Source organism: Aspergillus welwitschiae (genome assembly GCF_003344945.1).
Source record: "Aspergillus welwitschiae strain CBS 139.54b unplaced genomic scaffold BDQ94scaffold_30, whole genome shotgun sequence".
NCBI classification, from domain to species: Eukaryota; Fungi; Ascomycota; class Eurotiomycetes; order Eurotiales; family Aspergillaceae; genus Aspergillus; species Aspergillus welwitschiae.
Window position 1 is genome coordinate 41,390 of NW_020798724.1, and position 17,909 is coordinate 59,298.

The following is a 17,909-nucleotide window of genomic DNA, read 5'->3' on the forward strand; positions in this document are numbered from 1 at the left end:
ACGGACGAGATATAATGGATAACATATAGTCAATATGTCATAATAAAGCTGCAATCTCGTCGACTGTGCGAATATGGGCTGATGAACTGCAAGGATGATTTGTAAGAAGCCGATCTGACAAATCCGAGGTTCTCACCAAATCGAACGGCCCCCAATGACGTTAACGAAGGATTCTACAGCATCGATCTTTCCCCTTCTCGTAGAATACAACTATACGTTTTCTCGTCGAATAGCCTCGACGATTACTTTCTATTGGCATTGATTTCAAAGCAATTCACGGTGGGTACCTTCGTATACGGGTCTCCACCGTCAATATTTATAGTCGACCATCCGGCACTTGACGAAGAGACAGAAAATCAGAAAGGGGCAACAGGGCTTGTGTTGAATCTAGTTGTTTATATATTTCCTTCACCATGGCATCCTATTTGATCACAGGTGCTTCGCGTGGCATTGGTCTCGCCATGGCTCGTACACTGGCTTCCAAACCCGCCAACGAAGTCTCTGTCATCTTTGCCGCGGCACGCACCCAAACCGATGATCTAAACCGACTAGTTGCGCAGTCTTTTGGACGCATCCATCCTGTTCCTATGGATGTTGAAAGCAAAAATAGTATACAGACGGCAGTTGCGACCGTTGAACACGCGTTGTCGGGGAAGGGCCTCGACGTCCTAATCAACAATGCGGGGATAATGCCCTCTACCCGGGGTGGTATTGAAAATATGTGAGCTGTGATTGTCATGCTTTTATCAAATGCACCATTAACGCTTGGTAGGGATAACCTGGACACCGTCTTCCATACCAACGTTAGCAGTGCCCATATGGTGACAAGTGCCTTCTTACCACTCCTCAAGAACGGAAACCAGAAGAAAGTGATCAACATGTGTGTATTTATCTGTTTGGCCAGACATGGCTTATTATGGTTCTGACGCAATTCAGATCAACAACACTTGGCTCGATCACGATGGCACCCCGATTCGCACTGTTTCCAGTGCCAGCTTACAAAGTTAGCAAAGCGGCACTCAATATGCTTACTGTGCAATATGCGCAGTCTTTTGCGGATCAAGGCTTCACATTTCTTGCAATCTCACCAGGTGTACGTTTTCTATCAGTGTTTCTTGACGCGTTCATGAAGCTAACCGCTTCGGAAGTGGGTGAAGACAGACCTTGGGGGTGACAGGGCGGATATAACAGCCGAACAGAGTGTGCAAGGTCTATTGGATATTATACTTCCGGCAACACAAGCAGATAACGGGAAGTTCTTCAATATTCGCGTTCCAGGATGGGAGAAGGCAGAGGGTTTAAACCAATATGATGGGGCAGAGGTGCCGTGGTAAGCCATGAGGAAGTTCCCTGCCTACAGGCAGTAATGTTGTTCTCCTCAGTTCATATATATTGCTGGTTGGTACGCTTCCGGTCGCGTGGAAGTATTTTCTGTTTCGGAGAAGCACAGTGTCAATAGCATCATATAATGGCATGGCGTTACATAACGCCTCCATATGATATCATCGTTACTACTTGAGCACAACAAGACCAGTTTAGATTGCCGCCTTGGCCTGCATATATCTATTGCTCGCCTTACATATACTCCAGGTGCAGTTGAAAGTCCATCCGTGTGGAGCCAAAACGACTGGTTATCAGGCCTGATTGCCGCATCAATACAGATGGGCACCCTTCCTGACTCTCGGACAGCGATGCAGTCATGTTAATTGGATCCCAACGGACCTGCTTTCCCGCGCCCTCGTTGACCTCGCAATGTCTACCATCCACGATGCTGATAGGGAAGCAGTTGGGATTGAAAATCCCTCACTCCATGTCTTTCACCCCCTTAATCTTCATCCTATAAACAGGCGCGCCGTTCACGATATCATTATCGACGAGAAACAGCACATCACTACGCGGAGACTCAGATCCGTCACACTTCAGCAATGGCTACAGCGAATTCAGATTGAACATGACTCTCAAAATTCAAGCTCGGACCACGTACTCAACCCAAACCTAGACGGTAAGGGTGGAGCACCGAGCCCGCCATCTTGGCCGCAGAAGCTTTCTGGTGTGTGTTCTGCCATGCGTATGCTGAAATTCTATCGGAACGTGCTTGCTACCGATGCGATACATGGGTTACCGGCGACAGAGAAGACTGTCAAATCCAGTGCTGTACTAAGAAGCATTCCAGTTGTTCAAGATGGATGGGTCCGGAAGTGGGTACGCGAATGGGTGGAAGCTTTTTCCTAGGTTCCTGCTCCTTTTTTGCGTCTTCTTATCTTTTGGCGTTTATTATCTCTAGTCTGCTGCGGTTCTAACAAGTTTATGTTATTGTCTCTGGACGTCGGTGGCCCGATATTGCCACAACCCTCAACCAGAAAGGTGCCTTAAAATAGGTGGTTTAGAGAGTAGATGAACTTGGAATGGAACAAGATTCGTTCCATAGAACCCAACATAGCAAGATGCTGTGTTGTGCACATTTGCCGAGGCTCTTCAGCAGCATTGATGAGGATGCAGTATCTGCTTATCTGGTATCTTGATCGCCGATCTTCGGCCGCGATTGCCGACCCCTCATTATCATCCAGTGCTTCCCCTCCTTGCATATTTCCAGTCCTCCCTCTTTCCTCTCCTCAATTCAAATCCTCGTTTCCTCCAATCTCAACATGGCTTCCACGTCAGATATTAAACCATGGCTCCGCGCAGACCCTACATCATACATTATTACCCACGCCAATGTTGTTGACGTTGTGAACGGTACAATAAAGGAAAACCAGTATGTGCTCGTCCACAATGGGAAGATCCACTCAGTCACAGCATCTCGGCCAAATCCAACCCCCCCAAAATATGAAACTGTGAATTGTAATGGCATGTACATTTGCCCTGGCCTATTCGACGCCCACGTGCACTTTGTCGCCGTTCCCGGCTTCAGAGATCTCTCCATGGCATTTGGGAATTTCAACGATGTATCCCTCCTGCGACAGCCGTACGTCGCCGCCCAAATGCTCCATCGCGGGTTCACGAGTGTACGCGACTGCGGAGGTGCTCAGCTAGCCTTGAAACAAGCAATTGAAGACGGCGTGTTCGCCGGACCAAGATTATTCATTGCCGGTCACGCCCTGTCGCAGGCAGGAGGCCACGGAGATATTCGCGCCGCGCACGACCACGTACAATGCTGTGGAGGACATACCAACGGCCTCGGGCGCATTTGCAATGGGGTGCCTGAATGCATGACAGCCGTCCGCGAGGAGATTCGCTCGGGCGCTGATTTCATCAAGATCATGGGCTCCGGCGGTGTCTCGACCCCGACAGATCGGTTGGACCAATTGCAGTTTACTAAAGCCGAGATCCAGGCTATGGTGGAATGTGCTGAAAATGCGGGTACTTATGTTACTGCACATGCCTACACGCCGAAGGCGATTATGCATTGTATCAACAATGGCGTGAAGGGAATCGAACATGGCAATTTTATTACCGAGGAAGTCGCTAAGATCATGGCTGAGCGGGGTATCTACTTGACTCCAACACTTATCTCATACGCCCAAATGGATTCTGAACGCTGGAGGGGGTATCTTCCCGCCGACGGACAGGCGAAGAATACGGAGGTTCTGAGTGCTGGCATGCAGAGCTTGAAAATCGCGTCGGATGCGGGAGTCACCCTCTGCTACGGAAGCGACCTTCTTGGTCCTCTAGGAATAGCGCAGACGGGGGAGTTTGCGCTCAGAGCGCAGGTTCTCAGTCCGTTGGCCGTCCTGCAGAGCGCGACCATCAACCCTGCGAAGATGATGGGCCAGGAGGAGCGGATTGGACAAATCAAAGAGGGATTTCTGGCGGACATACTTTTTCTGAATAAGAATCCGCTCGAGGATGTCACTATTTTCGACCGTCCGGAGGAATGTGTTCTTGGAGTGATGAAGGAGGGTCGTGTGTATAAGAGCCGCTGGGAGGGGCTGAAGGAGGATGCGCAAATTCCAGTGAGGCTGACGCCATCTAGACAGTAGTAGTGTCCCCTCTCCAGTGATAACATTGAATATCAACATAACAGGCGCGTTATTGTGCAAAAGACTGTCCACTATGTAGTTCACCCAATCGCCTAGGTCAACGAAAGTAATGCGACCGCAAATTAGTCGTCCCCATCTGTCTAATAAACTACTATACCCACTCTAAGTCTACTCCCTGATGATGAAATTGCATCTCCACCCTCTACACTATAGAAATCTTTGTCGCTCACATTCACATAACATTTCATGAGATACCACTCTATCTACATCGCACCCACCCCCTAAGAAGAGCAAGCCACAAAGTCATCACCACTTGCGCCCGTATGCGTAATCACACCCGCCAATTCATCGTCTCCGTTAAAAATCACACGATCCGCTCCAGGGGAGCCTCCATCGTAAACATCAAAATCGCTCATGATAGGGTATTCGTAGTAGGTGCCGCTAACAGGGAAATCGAAGCCCTCATAGTCATGGTACTCGTGCGGGTAGTCGTCGATAGTGTCCCCAGACTGGTAAAGCGAGTATCCCTTGGCCTGGGCTGCGCTAACATCGCTGGCCCAGTAGCAGGTGCTTCCGCAGGTATACTCGCAGCTTTCACGGCTCTCAAGGTTGTTCCTTGCGGAGGGAGAAGCGAGCGAGGTGGAAAGAAAGAGGGGGAGAAGGGCGATAATGGTCTGATTGAGATTCCTAGTTTAGCTCCATAATCTCCCGCCGGCGGTGATCATCGGTCCGTACCTTGAACTGAACCATGGTGACTGTGTGTATTTTGTCTATCGCCTCGACCTATTTACAGAGGGGATTGATGGATGTAGAGCGGATGGGTCCGAAATCCCAACACCCCGGGCCAAGAGGACCTATTTATCCCTCCATTTCCGCTCTTCTTGCAGGGTCATCTAGTCGGAGGCCTCCTATCTCTAAGGTCATGAGTGGACAGCCAACACGGCAGACGGCAGGACTCCCAACTCCGAGGTTACATTGCATCCGGAGCAGCCGATAAGATACTATCGTTCCTGGCACGTTCTTCCAGTCGCGGCAGCCACAGGTTCCAGGGTCTGCCGATCTTCACCCGTCAGGGCATTCCATCCGAGACCCTAGATTGCTTAGCGGCCTCCACCCGTCAGGAACTCCAACGGATCTCCCAATGGCGGCCGATAACTTTGGCACGGAGGTGACCGAACCAACAATTGTTGCCAAAGGCCGGTGAGAGAAGGATTGGAGTTAAGACTTCGCTTATCAGCTGGTACTTGATCAATGGTGCTTGAAGGATTGCGGTCCTCGCGAGTTAATCTGCATCCTGACTCAGAACCTATTATATATTTTTGGATTTCCCACGCAGAATATGTATTAAGTTTTCTGTCGAAAGCTTCAATGTTGTTGGCGTAGTCATGGTACTCTGGGGACAATACACGCCATGCGTTTGGCATAAATTGGATTTGACATCACATGTTAACTAGTATATACGTTCATTTAGGAGTGCTTCAGGGGGCGCTGCGGCAGCAAATAGAGAGCGGCGTAACTGAGGAAGAATTTTCTCTCCACATTTTTCTGACAAACCAAAAAGTCTTAGATGTATACTTATTCTGGATTGATCTGGGTAGTCCGCAGGTTCATTTTCACGCTTGTGTCGTACTTAATGTTCCAATACTTTCAAACAACATAAGAGGTAGATAGTTGTTGAGAAGTAGAGTAGTCCGAATATTATTAATCATTAAATATTGAATAAACCGAGTATAGAACATGAAATCGCTTCAATGCTCTATAAAGGCAGTGGATCGAAACGCCAGTACAATGATAGCCCATATAAATGATCCTTATCAAAAACGTCCTGTTGAAGATGTTAATTACGACTGCCACTTGCGCCGCTAATTTGCATGTTCGACTGTCGCGACAGATATTCTTCAACTCCAGCCTCTCGCTTCAAGTTGCCCAGCCAAACAAGATTATCTGCACAGGTCTGATTCCACGGATCATCACAGGAATAGACGATCATGCGAGCAAGATACTGCAATGTGGCATCGGAAGGGACAACACCAATCTCCAGTTGGCATTTGATATAATCTGCCAGCTCTCGCTCCAGAACAAGCCAATGGTTGACGTCTTCGACAAATTCTTTCCCTGAAACAGCGGGGCTATCAGCCTCAAGGCTGGTCTCAAGCGCCCTGGCGGATTTGGCACTAAATGGATTTGTTGTCAATCGCTCCTGACCGATCAGATATGGTGGCATAGCATTTTCCACCAGTCCCTGCACGACCGTCTCGAATCCCCAACCTCCTTGCCACTGGCGCATGTCCATTCCTGCCTTGAAATGTGTCGCAAGGTGTTCTACCCGCTCTTTCCAAGTGCTGAAGTTCGTGTCGCAGAAACCACATCTTGATCGTATCTCATCGATGCTAGTCTTCCAACTCTCCATCCACGATCCAAACTTGGCGTTGTGGACTAGCCGTAGGTGCTGGTGGAGATGATCCTTTCGGGAGAAAGTCCTCTCCCGTAGGCTCTTCTCTTGACATGGAGCATAGTCGTGTAACTCTAGGTGCTTCTCGTCTGGGTTAATGGCTAGACACAAGGCGCACACATTGTGACCATCTAAAGAAACAATACCACCAAAGGGCGAGCAGGTCCACTCCTCCAGGGATAAATGCAAGGACTTTTCATGCCGCTGCCAATCATATTTAGTCTTGAACGTATCGGTACAAAAGGTACATTGGAAGCGACGATGGTCTTGAGCGTGACGTGCAGCTAGATTGTTCGCAAGCGCTGGTGCCTTGGTTCGCTGCTGGCGGCGGCGGCGATGACGGCGGTAGTTGATGTGACCTTGCAAACTAGAGCGTGGTAGTGAACGCTGGGAGAAGGCAGAAGCAATGGATATACTAGAGCTGGAAGATCTACTAGTGTCGCGGCTGCCAACCGATGGTGTTGGAAAAATGTCCCAATGCCCAGATTGAGAATCTTGGCTGACTCCAGAGGCTAATGAATGTGATGTGGAGTCTAACGAACCAAACGGTAGTTCGGGGTAAGCTTCGGGAGGAAGGCTCGCCAGAGCCTGAGCTATGTCGCTCGGTGCAGCAGGCTCATGTTCAGGCGGGGAATATTTCCAGCGCTCGAAGGGTGTCATTTGTGACACAGATTGATGCGGGATGTCAATAGCACTTGATGGTAACAACTTGTCCTGTTGTTGCGTTGCTAAACGGGCCTTTTCCCGGCGTCTGGTGTTTGCAAGCCAGTTGCGCAACTGAGTTCGCGTCAATCCTGTGCGTTGCAGAAGCTCCTCTCGCTCTTCTTTAGTGGCATAGGGACGCTCCTGGCGTTGGTCAAGCCATCCTCTCAGAATGCGAACTGTCTCTCTGGGATAATAATGAGGATTGCGCTTGCGCACTCCTTGTTCGGATTCGCCACCGGATACAGGCGCTGATGAAGTTTCAACGGTCCTTTCACCTATGGAAGCTCCTGTACCTAGAGACGTCAAGCTCCATGCTTCAGGGCAGCTGCCATCATATCTGGACTCATGCAAAATGCAATCTGCACTGACATAATCTTGCAATGGATCATTTCGAAGGTCGGACGAATCTAGACCTAGTTGCCCGAAGGAGTCATAAGCCTCTGTAGCACAATGTGAATGGGGCGTATGTTGGTTGCCATCGAATCGTTCGTCGACTGGATACTCGAGACCTAAAAGATCAAAGGATACAACTTCTGGCGATGGATCAAGCTCCATGGGCCCATGTTCGCCCGGCCCAGTGTAGTTTGGGGCCGCATCTTCCTCCCACGGGTGAGAGGAGTAGCTGAACGGTGGCTCATGGAGGTCTGACTTGACCATTAAATACGGTATGTTTCCGGATGAGAAGCTGATTCCTGCCGATAGATGAGGATCGAAAGATCAGGAACAATAAAATGCACACAGCAGCATGTAATGATTCGTGGGAATAACGATTCAAAAAGCGGCAGGGGGTGGAGAGCGATATACGCGATATCTCACTCCGCGCGGCGGGGTGAGTCAACTCGCAATCTGCGGCCGGACTCGGTCGGGGACTTGAGGCAACGTCGGGGCAGAGACACTGAAACACTCCAGCTCCCCCGTAAAGGGAAAATGAAGTGAAGAGTTTTATACAAGCTGGATTCCCACTCTCTGCAGTTAAGTTGGGGGGGGTTCTTTCCTGGAGAGGTGGATGAGCGCAAATCCTGCCTTGAGGCCTGAGGCTGCAATAACACTCCCCAGTATACTGCTCTCCATCACCGCCAAAACCAACAGATTCCCAGCTGGTTTTCTTGCAAACTGTTTTTTCTTATCTCCGCGTAAATCCGGGGGTTTTGCGACGAGGTTCGCTAATTTCTGCCGCCTGGAGCGGTCTGCAGGGCGGTAAAGCCCCCCAGATTTGGTGGGCAGCTGTACCAGCACCCAAAGCATGCCTTCGACTTTTTCTATGTGTACAATGGGTAGATACCATCTTTTCTTCCAACACACGCTCCTCCTCATACCTTTATTTCCTTCAATAATCTTGTCCAGTCTACCTGCGGCGTAACTTGACTGCAAAGAGTGGGCAGCACAATGCCACTGAGCTGGCTCCGGGGCTATACTACGGGCCGCCCATAGGAGAGGCAGCGGTTGAATCAAACGTTACTCTGTCTAATGGTACCCGGATTCTGTCTAGTAGTCGAGGAGGGTCTAGGCGGCTTTGGGATACACAGGGATGGCTACAGCTATGTGATGTCTGGAAGGTCATCCTCGCCTGAGCGGGTCCGTGTTCCATCATGTACTGGGTCCTGGCGTTTCGGATGAATCGAAAGTGCAGTACTATGTCTCGGGCCACCTGTTCCAACATTCTCAATTGCTGGCGGGCTCCTGAAACGGCCATGTTTGGGCGTGGAATATTACATCCTGTCTACGGATGTGTTCGATAGGGAGTGGTGAGCAGGTGAAAGGTCAAGGATTCAGGACATTGGACATCAGTTGGAGCACGTTTCGCCTGCGACGGACCACCGGTGGAACTTTAAAGTCCAGTATCCAGACACGCAGTTTGAAATGGATGCTGGAGGAGGTTGAAAATCGCGGTCTTTGCCAGTCGAATTGTTGGTTTCGTCGTAGTCTTCATATGCTTTCTGACTTCGATCCAACAGATCATCCATCATCCGTTCTTGCTCGGCTCGGATCTGGGCGACTCCGCCCTCATCCTTTTCATTTCTCCCGGATCCTGTCATCATCCGTTGCCCCATTGTTTCTGACCCGCCGGATCTGTAGATTGCAAATTACCCGGGCGATTTGCCAACGATCCGTTCCATCTCCACTCTTATTATCTCTTTTCGAACACTGCCTTCGCCGACTATGTATTCTGTTTGGGATTTTATTGAAGGGCTCTAGACTGATCGAGTTGCCTAGGATGCGGTTCCTGCAGCGTTATACGTAGCTTACTTTAGGCGCATGCCTCGAATGCTTTTAGCCATGCCATATCTCAAACCTATACAAGTAACCATCAGACAGCTCTGTCAACTAAATTAAAGTCTCTGTTTATGCCCATGATATCTTCCACGACTTGGCTCTCATAATTGGCTCTCATAAACAATGGCTGCCAAGACTTCGCAGAACGACACCTCCACCAGCGCCCATGCAATATACACAAGAAGCTTCGCCGCTGGGCTAGAGCAAGACAACATACCCCATGCAACAGGGGAAGTCTCCTCTAGGGAGACAGTCGCCAAAAAGCGGAGCAATAGATACGGTGACAATGGGACCCAGCCAGCGACCACGAAAAAGTCCGTTCGTTTCTTTGCGATCATCGCGGCACTCGCGCTCTCTGGGCTCTTAACTTCGTTGGAGGCGACCATCACCTCCACTGCTCTGCCAACCATTACAGAAGACCTGGGAGGTGCCAGTCTTTATGTATGGGTGGTCAATGGATTCTATCTTACTCAGTACGGACATCTCACTACACACACCGTGTCTCGTCTAACGTAAGATTGTTACAGGACAGCATTCCAGCCATTATTCGGTCAGATCGCCGATATTTACGGTCGCCGATGGCCCATGATCATCAGCACCGCGACCTTCACTCTAGGCAGTGGCCTCTCCGGCGGCGCCAGCAACATCGACATGCTAATCGCTGGGCGACTAATCCAAGGCATCGGCGCAGGCGGCATAAACGTACTCATCGAGATCATCGTCTGTGATTTGCTCCCCCTCCGCGAACGAGGCCGCTACCTAGGCCTCATGTTTGGTCTCATCGCTATCGGCACCACCCTCGGCCCTCTCTTCGGCGGCCTCATCGTCCAGTACACCACCTGGCGCTGGGTCTTCTACCTCAACGTCCCCATCGGCGGAGCCGCCATGGTCACATTATTCCTTTTCCTCCACGTAAAGTCCGATCGCACCCCCGACTACCTGCAGCGCCTGAAACGCATCGACTGGCTGGGAAACACCCTCTTCGTCCTCTCCATGGTCTCTGTCCTGATCGCCCTTTCCTGGGGCGGCAGCCAATACCCCTGGTCATCCTTCCGCGTCATCGTCCCTCTAGTCCTCGGGTTCGCTGGCTTCGCCCTCTTTTTACTCTATGAAGCTTCCCCGAAGTACTGCCTCAACCCTACCATGCCGCTGCACCTGTTCGCTAACCGCACCTCCGCCACGGCCTTCGGCCTCACCTTCTTGCACAGCCTCTCTGCTATCGCAGTCATGTACTTTCTCCCTGTCTACTTCCAGGCTGTCCTCGCCGCGTCCCCCAGCCGCTCGGGCGTCCAACTCCTCCCTACGATCCTGTTCATGATCCCCGCTGCTATCATCGCCGGCGGCTTACTCTCCAAGCTGGGCCGCTACCGTCCCATCCAACATGCTGGCTTCGCCTTCATGATTATTGGTTTCGGGTTATTGACTCTACTGAACGCTCACGCGAGCACGGGCCAGTGGGTCGGATACCAAATCCCCAGCGCGGTGGGGACGGGTCTCGCTCTCCCTGTCCTTCTTCCTGCTGTGCAGGCGTCGCTCACGGAAGCGGATACGGCGCTCTCTACTTCGACGTGGGCGTTCATTCGCAGTTTCGGGCTTATTTGGGGTGCGACAATTCCGACGGCGGCGTTTAACAATCGAGTGAATGCGTTGTTGGGGAGAGTTGGCGACTCGAGTGTTGCGGAGCAGTTGAGGGATGGGAAGGCATATGAGGCTGCTACGAAGGCGTTTATGAATTCAATTAAAGATGCGGTGACGCGGGCGCAGGTGGTGAGCGTTTATGTGGATGCTATTAAGATGGTGTGGTATGTTTCAATGGCTTTTGCGGGACTGGCGTTTTTGCTGGTTATTGTTGAAAAGGAAATTCCGTTGCGGAAGGAGTTGGATACCAAGTTTAGTATGGAGGAGAAGGAGAAGGATGGAGAAATGGCGCATCAACAAGCCCCGTGAGGGAAATAGTGAATGTTTCTATTTCTGTAGAAATGAGTAGAGCTACTCATATTGTATGGGTACAAACATGTGGCCAAATACTGGCATGCAGCAAGGCTAATTAGGGGTCTTCCTTGGCCATACCAAATTACAGGAGTCAAGTTCTGCTCTCCTCATTGTACCAAACAGAGACCAAAGGACCAATAAGCGGCAGCGCTGCACCAGCATCCGCCAACGCCGCGCTGCCCATCGACAGGACTACTTGTGTATTGCCGTGAATATTCGCCATTGATGTATTCCAGAACTGCCTTATCCTGGTCTGCCTATTTGTACAAGTGATTCACGTACATGGTACTTGTGAATGAAAATAACACAGGAACAATGTATGAATAAAAGGAATGTGGCAAGGGAAATAAAGGCCATTGTTAAGGCGGACAAAGGCCCATTCAAAAAGCAGGTGAAAGCGAGTAGCATTCGGATGGGCATCGGACGGTTTCTAGTAGAATGGACAGTAATTCTGTATGACGCATGTGTCAATGCCTGCGTAGGCGATTACCACTTACCGCACAGAGTGTGGTCGAATAAATCCTCATTATATGTCCTTAAGGCTTTGAATGGGCACTATATTAACTCAGGCTGACTGACTACTAGGTTTCCCAGATATCTTTCGGTTTAGCATTATGGCATAAACAGGCGGGAATCTTCATTACCTAGTGGAAAGTCCCATTCAATGAAAGCTATGACTGTAGCAACCAAGGCTATTAAACAAAGAATGCAAGAGGTAACTGTCTTGGATAAAGATCACAGTGACTGATAGACTGATTGCTTATATGGAAAGTTCCAAGTATTAAGGCTGGAAATATAGATTGCAATCAACACTGCTATGAAAAGCAAGTCATACTTCACTACAAAACTGAGAATAACATGGCAGTCCAGTCACTGGATGGGAACCATATAACCCAATCAATGTCTATATATAGAGCAGCCATTCATCTTTCACATTTCACTCCCTGTCAGTGCATGTAAGTGCATCGGCTTAACTTTGGCAATAAATTCGACTCCCACTGCCGTCACTCCAGCCTTCTTTCCAATGCACGTGCCCTCACGCTAAGGGAAAGCAGTCACGATGACAGCCCCCACTCCATCTGATAACGTTCTACCCGATGGTTTTAGCGTCACTACTGTCACACTTAACCTAACTCGCGCGCAATTCAAAAAATTCAAGCATTCCCGTTCCGATGTTCCCGGAACGGAGGAGTACTGGGCGACTCCTCCAACTACTATTCTCTGGCTCGGCTGGGGTCATCCCGACAACTCATACTATTGGGGCAAAGGCTGGGAAGGAATTGAGAGAAAATACATTGGAACGCTGCTTCGCGCCTTCAAAAACATGCGAGCGAAATTTCCGGGTCTTCAACCACTACATGGTGTCATAGCGATGGGCACGCATTTGCGATTATACCGGGAAAAGATGGCGACGGGCAATGCAGCCGAGGATGAAGAGCTTGCAGTGGAACAGTTCTGGTTCAACGAACGGAACATTTTCGATGATTACAACGACTGTGGCATTGTGAAGCAGTGGATGCTCTCCGTTCCTCTCAACTTTAAGCCGGATACACGTCTCGACCCGGATATTAGGGAGCTCTATGCTTGGGATCCTATCTCGATTGAATCGTTGGGCATGGCTTGGCTGGATTCAGATGAATCTGATTAGCAGTTTGAACTTTGTGTCCGAGATTGTTTTTTTGTTTCTGTGGGGTTTTGGAATAGTAATATGGCTATTGAAAGGGACAAATGATGGTGGGAGAAGGGAAGAGAGAAGTGGATACAGCAAATTCTCATGTTATGATTTCTCCGCCGTGTCTACTTGCATATTATCGATCTTTTGTGAGACTTCCATGCTCTGGTATTCATGTTTAGCTATCTTGAGACAATATTGATAATCTTGCAAAGCGTCAGAACGTTTTACTAGACAGAAAAAATCTCGTCCCTATCCCATTAATCATAAACCACTAATCCCACCATCGATAGTAATAACTCTCTCCTTCAACACCATCAAATCCGCGTATACTAAAGTGATGGCACACCGATTGGTTTCAGGATTCAATCAACTCTACATCTGGTTCTACCACCTCATCCTGGCGTCGTGATTGGGAAAGGAAACTTCCTTGTCTTGTCAGGTCTTCCCTATAATAAATGATATGAATGGAAAAAGCTTTCTCATCATAGGGCAGCCATTGTGACCGAGCGATGGCACCGGATTCATCCCGATGAACCTTTTCTGCCCCGCGTGTTCGTGTGACTTCTTCTGTGACACCCTGTCACGATCAGCCATTGAACTTGCTCTGTGGTAGGCCTACACAGTTCATGGAAATCATGACAATTTATGCAAAAGCCCCCCAATGCACAAATAACTCTTTTGTTTCTTCAAGCCTTGTCATGTCCTCATTATTCTTATCTCTCATGGTGATAAATAAGAGACCGTGTTATTCCTTGTGAATCCGTGGTGACTCCTTTGAGCCTAGGGTCATGGCGAGGACCTAACAGGAAAGCTCAAAGTAGCCAACGGGGCATCTTGCGAGAATCGCCAACATGTCAATGGTATCCATGCCTTTTCTGCTTGTCGCAAAGGCAAGTCCCGCATGAAAGACGGGGGGAGTCTTGATGGAGAAAAAATCTCAGACTCATTTTCGCAGGTAGTCTTCTTTATCCCACTTCTTCAATCGCTACCACCATGTACTGGGAGATTCCGACCCCTTTGTCCCTCGTCTGCAGATGATCAGGTTTAAAGAACCAACACCTGGTCCTCATGCAGCATTATGAACCTAACAACAACAAGATGTCTACCAATAACTTACCCATTCTAACGAAGCCAAACGGCTCCGCTTCCAACCAGGTGACACCAGTCCCTGTAGAACCGACTCGCAGTCTGACTATCCAGACGAAAAGAAGGATGTCGATCATCCCACCACCGATTGATCCACTCGAGCAACTGGTGTGCGTCGTCTGCATGGAGGAATCCATCCCTCCACACGTAAGACTTACTCAACCGTCTCCAACACAGTCACTTACGTGCTAACAATACCCTTCAGATGCTCTCTGATATTCTTAACGAAGCATACACGAGTGACCAAAGTCTTCCACGGGTCCTGATTCTCTTAGACACCTACTTATTCTTCGACCTCGATTCCTTGACTCTCGAATCAGCCACTATTCCCCCGGTCGACGACATGTTCTGCTCGCCTTGCGTGGAGATGGATGTTGAGACGATAACGGAACTTATAACCACCAACTGCCAAGAAAGTATCCTCAGTACGAGGCTATTTTTCATTGCGGATGATCTCACGGCCGCTACAGAAACACTCCGGAAAGTTGAGGTGGGTAAGACGCTGGATTGGCAGAGTTCTCGGGTCGCATGGAGAGATGCGAACGTTGTGGCTGCCAAATGGACGCAAGGATATGTTTCTGGTATGAATAGCAATGCTTGCTATTGATTTATCTATCTTAGAGGGCTTTCTTATGAAGATAGTCTTTCGTTGTTAAGAGAGTATATGGGGTTATGTAATCATAATACCAAAAGTTTATTTTGATGTACATGACTTGGAACTGATAATGTGCCATGCTCATATGAAATGGGCGAAGTATAATATGGTCAAAGGATTAGACAGCAGTAGCGCGCTAGTAATATCATTTCATGAATGCAGCTTTACGTACACCGCCGATTTCATTGCCCATCTATTTGGCCACCTCAATAGTGGACCCTGCAAATAAGAACCAAGTCACCGCAGCGTGCCTGATCTCCTCATAGAGCCTTCTGAATCCTGAACCTCAGCTTCTGGTAGGAAACAGTATGATAGATGATAGCATGTCGACAATCAATCGATAGCTTGTGCTGCTCGACTTCAGTAGAGCAGCATCAACATCGTATGGCAACCGTGCATGACACAGAAAACGAAATACAAAAAGGACGCACCACACCTTCGCACAACATATTATTATCTGGACTATTCTTGAATAACCTTCATATATATTCTTCTTCCAGAAATGGCTTCATACTCAAAACAAATAACCTTCTCAATACTACCTATAACGGCCCCGAAACAAACATTCAAAAGAGTGGCTGATGACCATGCTTTTCTGCTAGCAATTGTGCCGAAGCCGCAACAGCCGCATTGCATCCACTAGAAATGGCACCCGCAACCACCTTATACGGGGTGATACAGTCACCTGCAGCAAACACGCCCCGAATGCTGGTCTGATGGAAAGGCGCTGCAGCAGCTATATCGCCCGTACCAGGGACAAAGCTGGGTGCCAGGTCCAGACCCAACTGAGTAGCAAACGTACTCTTGACCTGCGTGTTAGGATTATGCACGAGAAAAGCCTCTTCGACCTGGCTACCATCGGCAAGCTGGACCTGAATGGAGACCGGAGTACTCAGATCATCCCCGCTGAGTGCCAGACCGGTTATTTCACGGTTATCAACCTTGAACACAGTATTGCTGCCCTGAGTGGCCAATGTGGCAGCCAATTGGGACTCAAGGGCCTCTTGTCCATTGGTATAGATGGTAACCTGTTCGGCCAGTTGCGCAGCATTTTCCGCTTGATGCATCGCCATCGGCACATTTGCGGCAGACTGTATGGCGAGGACGCCTGCCCGTTTTGCGTTGCGGTCCTCGTAGCCTTTGCAGAAGAGGCAGTGGAAGCTACACGGCAGAGTCAGTTGAAGCTTTGGAGCAATGAGAGGGAACGGTGAGTGCTGGCGAGCTTACATGCGCTTTCCCCAGGCTTCAGCATAGCCGGGGATGGGTGGGAAAATGTCCTGGGATCCAGTGGCAAGGATCAATTTTCTTCCTTGCCAAGAATGCCCATTCGCGTCGGTTACTCTGAAAAGCCCGTCATCTCCTTTTTCTGCCTTTTCGATGCTTGTATTCTCCAAGCGAATAGTGGAGTAATTTGATAGGATCTCCTGGCGAGCCTGCTCACGGAATTGAGCAGGATCTTTGTGGTCCCATGTTGGGATCATGTGCACGAAGGGGGAATTGCCATTGCGGTAGGACTGGTTATCGAAGAAGACAGCTGTGTGCAATTGACGCGCAAGAGTGAGAGCAGCTGTCAACCCAGCGGGGCCGCCGCCAATAATGAGAACGTCAACAGTATCAGCAGGCATGTTGATTTTGTTGGGTGATTTTGCTTCCGTGTGTCAACTGCGGGGGTAACCTGTGGTGAGTGAGATAATCACCAGGGTTGGACTATCGCTTTAAATGTTGGCATGAACCGGTCTGTTAGTGGGGTGAATGGGGGCGGGGTTGTCAAAGGCTGTTGGGGAAACTAAAAGTTGCTCTAATTTCTGACAGTGAATCTAAGCCTTGCAGGAAGAACAAAGAACTGAGGCATTAAAGGCTGCACGCACCCCTGTCAAGTAGGGTCGAGCTAGTCAAAGCCGGTCCGTTATTTGTAGGTAAAGATGCACATGATGAGGATCTACCGTCACCTCTGGTATTCCAGAGAAGATAGCCACAACAGCCGCCTTGTGCTTCACAAAAAACAGAGACTATTGTACATATTGGTCTCTTACCCAAGGGGGTACCATTCTAGACTCCAGAACTTGAGCTGGCCTTTGGAATAATGGCATTTCGCTCCAACCAATACAGCACAGATACCATAGCGAACCCCTCCACTACTGCTAGCATTACGACTTTTCGCCTCTGGAACAATGGAATGATCTGCCCCCCGAGCGCAACGTGGTCATAGCGATGGCCAATCATGGAAGTTGACAGGGATTGAGCGGCAATAGTCGGTAGCACTCGGTGGAGCCGATACGCATATATGGCCGGGGAAGCGACTTGAATTACAGCCGACGTCCGCAGGCTAGTCTCCCGGCGCAGATGACATATGCAGCGTGCTTCCAGTATTATACCAGCGGGCCTATCGGAAGTCACAGCCGGAATCAGGCACACGCAACTTGACTGCGGATGCTGTCGATCACTTCCGTGGCTGGTCAATGCGGCATACTAACTACCTATCAGTCCATTAATGTATTCAGCAAGATTGAAAACCGTTCCATGATACTAAGTTATGGATTCTCTATGGATTGATTGCCTCTGACATTGAAATTGCTGTCACACCGCCGCTCAGAAACCTGGATCTATGAGCAGTTCCAGCTTTATCGTTCTATGCGGCTTTCTGGCAGCCGAAGGGCAGCTTACACTGGTTCAGTTTCGGTCAATACGATGACCCAGCCAACACTAATGCCGTTCTGAGCCCTGAACGAGTCCTCCTCAAGAAGGAAGCACATTTTACAAAAGAGTAATAAAGGTATCTATCATCCATAATCAAAAATGCAAAAACATACAACAGAAGGGATTCGCTGGTGGTCACCCACCCAACTACTAACCTCCCGGCGTGTGGCTTAAGTACGGCTGAGCGGACGGGAAGCCCTGTTTTCCACACCCTGTGGTCGTATGTGCTTGTTCTATCTTCCGAAGGATTCTTATAGTGCTCCGCAATCCGAGACTATTTTATTGACCTCATACAACGGAGGGTGGCATCTGGATTTTCTACAGCATGCCCTG

At 49.4% G+C, this 17,909-nt stretch overlaps 8 protein-coding genes across 8 annotated transcripts; 5 read left to right on the forward strand and 3 right to left on the reverse strand.

Moving 5' to 3' along the window:
• Positions 1-234: 234 nt before the first annotated feature.
• On the forward strand, positions 235-1,542 carry BDQ94DRAFT_148811 (SDR family oxidoreductase). The gene is made up of 4 exons (XM_026767255.1): positions 235-721; positions 773-880; positions 937-1,093; positions 1,149-1,542. Exons 1-4 carry the CDS (start codon positions 414-416, stop codon positions 1,332-1,334), a joined length of 759 nt encoding a protein of 252 aa, XP_026623318.1. The 5' UTR covers positions 235-413; the 3' UTR covers positions 1,335-1,542.
• A 1,089-nt stretch (positions 1,543-2,631) lies between these two features.
• On the forward strand, positions 2,632-4,018 carry BDQ94DRAFT_148814 (uncharacterized protein). The gene has a single exon (XM_026767256.1). It carries the CDS (start codon positions 2,646-2,648, stop codon positions 3,978-3,980), a length of 1,335 nt encoding a protein of 444 aa, XP_026623319.1. The 5' UTR covers positions 2,632-2,645; the 3' UTR covers positions 3,981-4,018.
• A 107-nt stretch (positions 4,019-4,125) lies between these two features.
• BDQ94DRAFT_148815 (Ribonuclease/ribotoxin) lies at positions 4,126-4,795 on the reverse strand. Its single transcript, XM_026767257.1, has 2 exons — positions 4,716-4,795; positions 4,126-4,654 (listed from the first exon to the last, which is right to left on the reverse strand). The coding sequence occupies exons 1-2, from the start codon at positions 4,728-4,730 to the stop codon at positions 4,262-4,264; spliced, it is 408 nt and encodes a 135-aa protein (XP_026623320.1). The 5' UTR covers positions 4,731-4,795; the 3' UTR covers positions 4,126-4,261.
• An 874-nt stretch (positions 4,796-5,669) lies between these two features.
• Positions 5,670-7,794, reverse strand: BDQ94DRAFT_181611 (homeobox and C2H2 transcription factor; the record flags this gene model as incomplete). The annotated part of the gene is made up of 1 exon (XM_026773931.1): positions 5,670-7,794. The coding sequence occupies one exon, from the start codon at positions 7,792-7,794 to the stop codon at positions 5,818-5,820; it is 1,977 nt and encodes a 658-aa protein (XP_026623321.1). The 3' UTR covers positions 5,670-5,817.
• A 1,740-nt stretch (positions 7,795-9,534) lies between these two features.
• Positions 9,535-11,358, forward strand: BDQ94DRAFT_172996 (MDR family MFS transporter; the record flags this gene model as incomplete). Its single annotated transcript, XM_026772069.1, has 2 exons — positions 9,535-9,884; positions 9,939-11,358. 2 exons carry the CDS (start codon positions 9,535-9,537, stop codon positions 11,356-11,358), a joined length of 1,770 nt encoding a protein of 589 aa, XP_026623322.1.
• Positions 11,359-12,463: 1,105 nt separating this feature from the next.
• Positions 12,464-13,051, forward strand: BDQ94DRAFT_172997 (uncharacterized protein; the record flags this gene model as incomplete). The annotated part of the gene is made up of 1 exon (XM_026772070.1): positions 12,464-13,051. One exon carries the CDS (start codon positions 12,464-12,466, stop codon positions 13,049-13,051), a length of 588 nt encoding a protein of 195 aa, XP_026623323.1.
• Positions 13,052-14,176: 1,125 nt separating this feature from the next.
• On the forward strand, positions 14,177-14,831 carry BDQ94DRAFT_172998 (uncharacterized protein; the record flags this gene model as incomplete). Its single annotated transcript, XM_026772071.1, has 2 exons — positions 14,177-14,371; positions 14,430-14,831. The coding sequence occupies 2 exons, from the start codon at positions 14,177-14,179 to the stop codon at positions 14,829-14,831; spliced, it is 597 nt and encodes a 198-aa protein (XP_026623324.1).
• Positions 14,832-15,445: 614 nt separating this feature from the next.
• On the reverse strand, positions 15,446-16,504 carry BDQ94DRAFT_172999 (NAD(P)/FAD-dependent oxidoreductase; the record flags this gene model as incomplete). The annotated part of the gene is made up of 2 exons (XM_026772072.1): positions 15,446-16,040; positions 16,107-16,504. 2 exons carry the CDS (start codon positions 16,502-16,504, stop codon positions 15,446-15,448), a joined length of 993 nt encoding a protein of 330 aa, XP_026623325.1.
• Positions 16,505-17,909: the final 1,405 nt, after the last annotated feature.

Coding starts and splice junctions, on each gene's coding strand:
- BDQ94DRAFT_148811 (XM_026767255.1), top strand. CDS start 414: ATGGCATCCTATTTGATCACAGGTGCTTCGCGTGGCATTGGTCTCGCC. Junction 722..772: donor CGGGGTGGTATTGAAAATAT/GTGAGCTGTGAT, acceptor AACGCTTGGTAG/GGATAACCTGGACACCGTCT. Junction 881..936: donor CAGAAGAAAGTGATCAACAT/GTGTGTATTTAT, acceptor GACGCAATTCAG/ATCAACAACACTTGGCTCGA.
- BDQ94DRAFT_148814 (XM_026767256.1), top strand. CDS start 2,646: ATGGCTTCCACGTCAGATATTAAACCATGGCTCCGCGCAGACCCTACA.